Consider the following 2816-nt stretch of genomic DNA (forward strand, 5'->3'; position numbering starts at 1 on the left):
TCCAAGACTGCCAGAAGCTTAGTGACGAGGCTCTTCGTCACGTCTCCATGGGGCTCCATAACCTCAAGAGCATCAACCTCTCCTTCTGCGCCTCCATTACAGACTCGGGCCTCAAGTACCTCGCCCGGATGCCCAATTTGAGGGAGATCAACCTTCGCTCTTGCGACAACATCTCCGACATCGGGGTGGCGTATCTGTCGGAGGGCGGGTCGAGGATTACCGCCCTCGACGTCTCGTTCTGTGACAAGATCGGCGACCAGGCCCTGGTGCACATCTCGCAAGGGCTGTACACCCTCAGGTCGCTGTCGTGTTCCGCGTGCCAAGTGTCTGACGAAGGAATACACCGAATCGCGCGGACTCTACATGAACTCCACACCTTAAACATAGGCCAGTGTGTTAGGATCACAGACAAGGGGCTTCAGCTCATCGCAGAGCACTTGACCCATCTCTCTTGCATTGACCTCTACGGGTGCAACCGAATCACGACGGTGGGCCTCGAGAGGATCATGCAGCTGCCCCGGCTATGTGTCCTTAACCTCGGTTTATGGCACAAACGATGACGTCACGCCCTGTAGTAGCTCTTGCGCCAGCGACGAAAAAGGCAGCAGTGGGAAGGCCCACCTTCCCACTGCTGCTGCAACCACCACCTTCCTCTACCCCCCGCCCATCGTGACCTGGCCCGACCTTGACCAGAACTCGACGTAAAGAAGAATTGGCTGTGACCTCCTGTGACCTCGGGTTGTTTTAGAACCCGAGGCCCACCCAAGCACCTTCGGAATCGATCTCAAAGAGGCTTCGGCCTCTCGTCGTCGAAGTAGGCTTGGTGGGTACTGCCGAAGACCGTAGGTCTGGAAGGACGAGGCGGACACGGTCAAGGATGAGGCGTAGTGAGCTCGAGGAGGAGGTGGAAGGGCAAGATGTTATTTGTGATATGTACATACCAACCGACCTCAGCGATTCCTCAGTGTGCAAAAAAAAAAAAATATTGTCATCGAGGCTGACCTTATCAGAGGATGACCTCGAAGGCAACGTACAGTATTGCGTGGTGTGTGAAGGGAGTGCCGCATGAGTGTGTGTGTGGTGTTACTGAAATGTACCTGAGGTGCCCCGGGTTTTAACCCACGCCCATAAACGAAAATACACCTAAATTCTTCGAAAATATATATATATACATACTCCAGTGTTAACCAAGACATTAAAGAAGCTGGAGAACCCTACTGCCAGTCCTTGGCATAGTCAGTTTGGTGGAGTCGAGTGTGACTTTCCGTAAAACTCCATGGCCGTGACTTGAAGCCAGGCACATCGTGTGTAATCTATCCAAAGTGGAAGAAGTGCGCGCGCTGTAGCGAGAAGTGAACTAGTAAAACATGGCCAAAGGAAACGCGAGAGCCACCTATTCCTGCAAATGTCCGCGCACTAAGTGCGTATGTATGCATGTAGTGTGTATGTGTACATGTGTACGCCAGATGCCAAGTCAAGGGGTGGTCGAGCGCCATCCACCCCTCACCCCACCCCCACTCCTGCCGCAGGTGTTCGGTCTGTGTTCGCAGGTGGCCCAGGGGCTGTCGCAGGTGTCTGGGGGGAGCATTGTCGTGGGTGAGGAATCTGGGGGGTTCCCCAGGGCTGTGAGTGTGGGGGGGGGGAACCGATCGCAAGGGTCGTATATCAAACTGGAAAATAATCTTGGTGAGAAATTAAGTTTTGCAAAGATGATGCATTGATTGAACTACCCAGAGAAGATGAAAGCAAGTGATGAATCTAATCAAGAGGGAGAGTTAGAATTATCTGATGAAGAGGATGAAATGGATGTCGCGTTATGTGTGTGTGTGTCCGCGTGCGCGTGTAGATCGTCGAGGCATGCTGGATGAGCAAGCAGGTCGTGGGAGACTGAAACGATGTCCAGTAGGCCACTGGTACTTCAAAGGTCTCTAGTCTCCCAAGAAACCTCAGTGTGCGAGAGACGGTCCCGTAGTGAGCATCTGAAGACATAGATGTTACATCAGGAATCCACAAACACAACATATCATGACAAGAACGCCCTTGGTCTGGGTGCCCGCTAGGAAGGAAAGGAGTTCAGGCTATTATTCCAGGCTATTTCTGCTTGTCACCTCGTTGACGTACCCTTTAACCGTGGGAATACAAAAGAGCGGGGAGGGGGGAGGGGGGAAGGTTTCCTTTCGTCTGCAAAGGAAGCCCCTTTAAGAAACTATCGGGGGGGAGGGGAGGGGAGACCAAAAATGATCACAACTGAACTCCTTCGGTTCCTTGTGGGGACCCACGTCCGGGCTCTTGGGCCAAGAGCGGCGTTGGGCAGAGGGGCGAGTTTGCAAGTTCTTTGGTTCGTTCCAGGAGAAGGCTCCTGGGTGGTCGTGTTATCTTACCGCCCATGTTGCAAGCAGGAGCTCCTTCCCCCGTCCCGCCAACTGTCAGCCAGCCAGCCAGCCAGCCAGCCAGGCAGCCAGTCGGTCTGTCTCGCTGAGTCCGCGCCACGCAGAGTAGAAGACTTTCTCCAACTCGCTCTGCCCGTATGGGGGGAGGGGGGGTTTATTGATTGTATAAATTTTATGCAGTAAATACGTTAGGGGAGGGAGGGGGGGGCGGCTCTGGTGAGACACCCCTACGGACCAGGGTCATGCAACATGGTTTTTATGATTGGAGATTATCTGAAAGAAAATGTTGATCACTTTTAACTTCTACTGTCCTTCCTTTCTGCTATTCTCTTCAAGCCTGTCCTATACAATTTCTACAACCCTTTCTCTTCGGCGCTGTCTTGCCCTTAAGGACAGAAGCGCTGGCTATGGGCGACGAAATGCAAC

At 53.2% G+C, this 2816-nt stretch overlaps 1 protein-coding gene across 1 annotated transcript in view; it reads left to right on the top strand.

Annotated features, from left to right (window-relative positions):
- Ppa (F-box and leucine rich repeat protein partner of paired) overlaps positions 1–1312 on the top strand; it is a 1970-nt gene extending 658 nt beyond the window's left edge. The window contains exon 1 of the mRNA XM_076211501.1: positions 1–1312. This exon is cut by the window's left edge and continues 658 nt beyond it. Within this exon, the coding sequence (XP_076067616.1) occupies positions 1–560 (560 nt within the window). The 3' untranslated portion in view covers positions 561–1312.
- Positions 1313–2816: the final 1504 nt, after the last annotated feature.

Source organism: Oratosquilla oratoria, chromosome 28, assembly GCF_046742065.1.
Source record: "Oratosquilla oratoria isolate Oo_2021 chromosome 28, ASM4674206v1, whole genome shotgun sequence".
In the NCBI taxonomy this organism is placed as follows: domain Eukaryota; kingdom Metazoa; phylum Arthropoda; class Malacostraca; order Stomatopoda; family Squillidae; genus Oratosquilla; species Oratosquilla oratoria.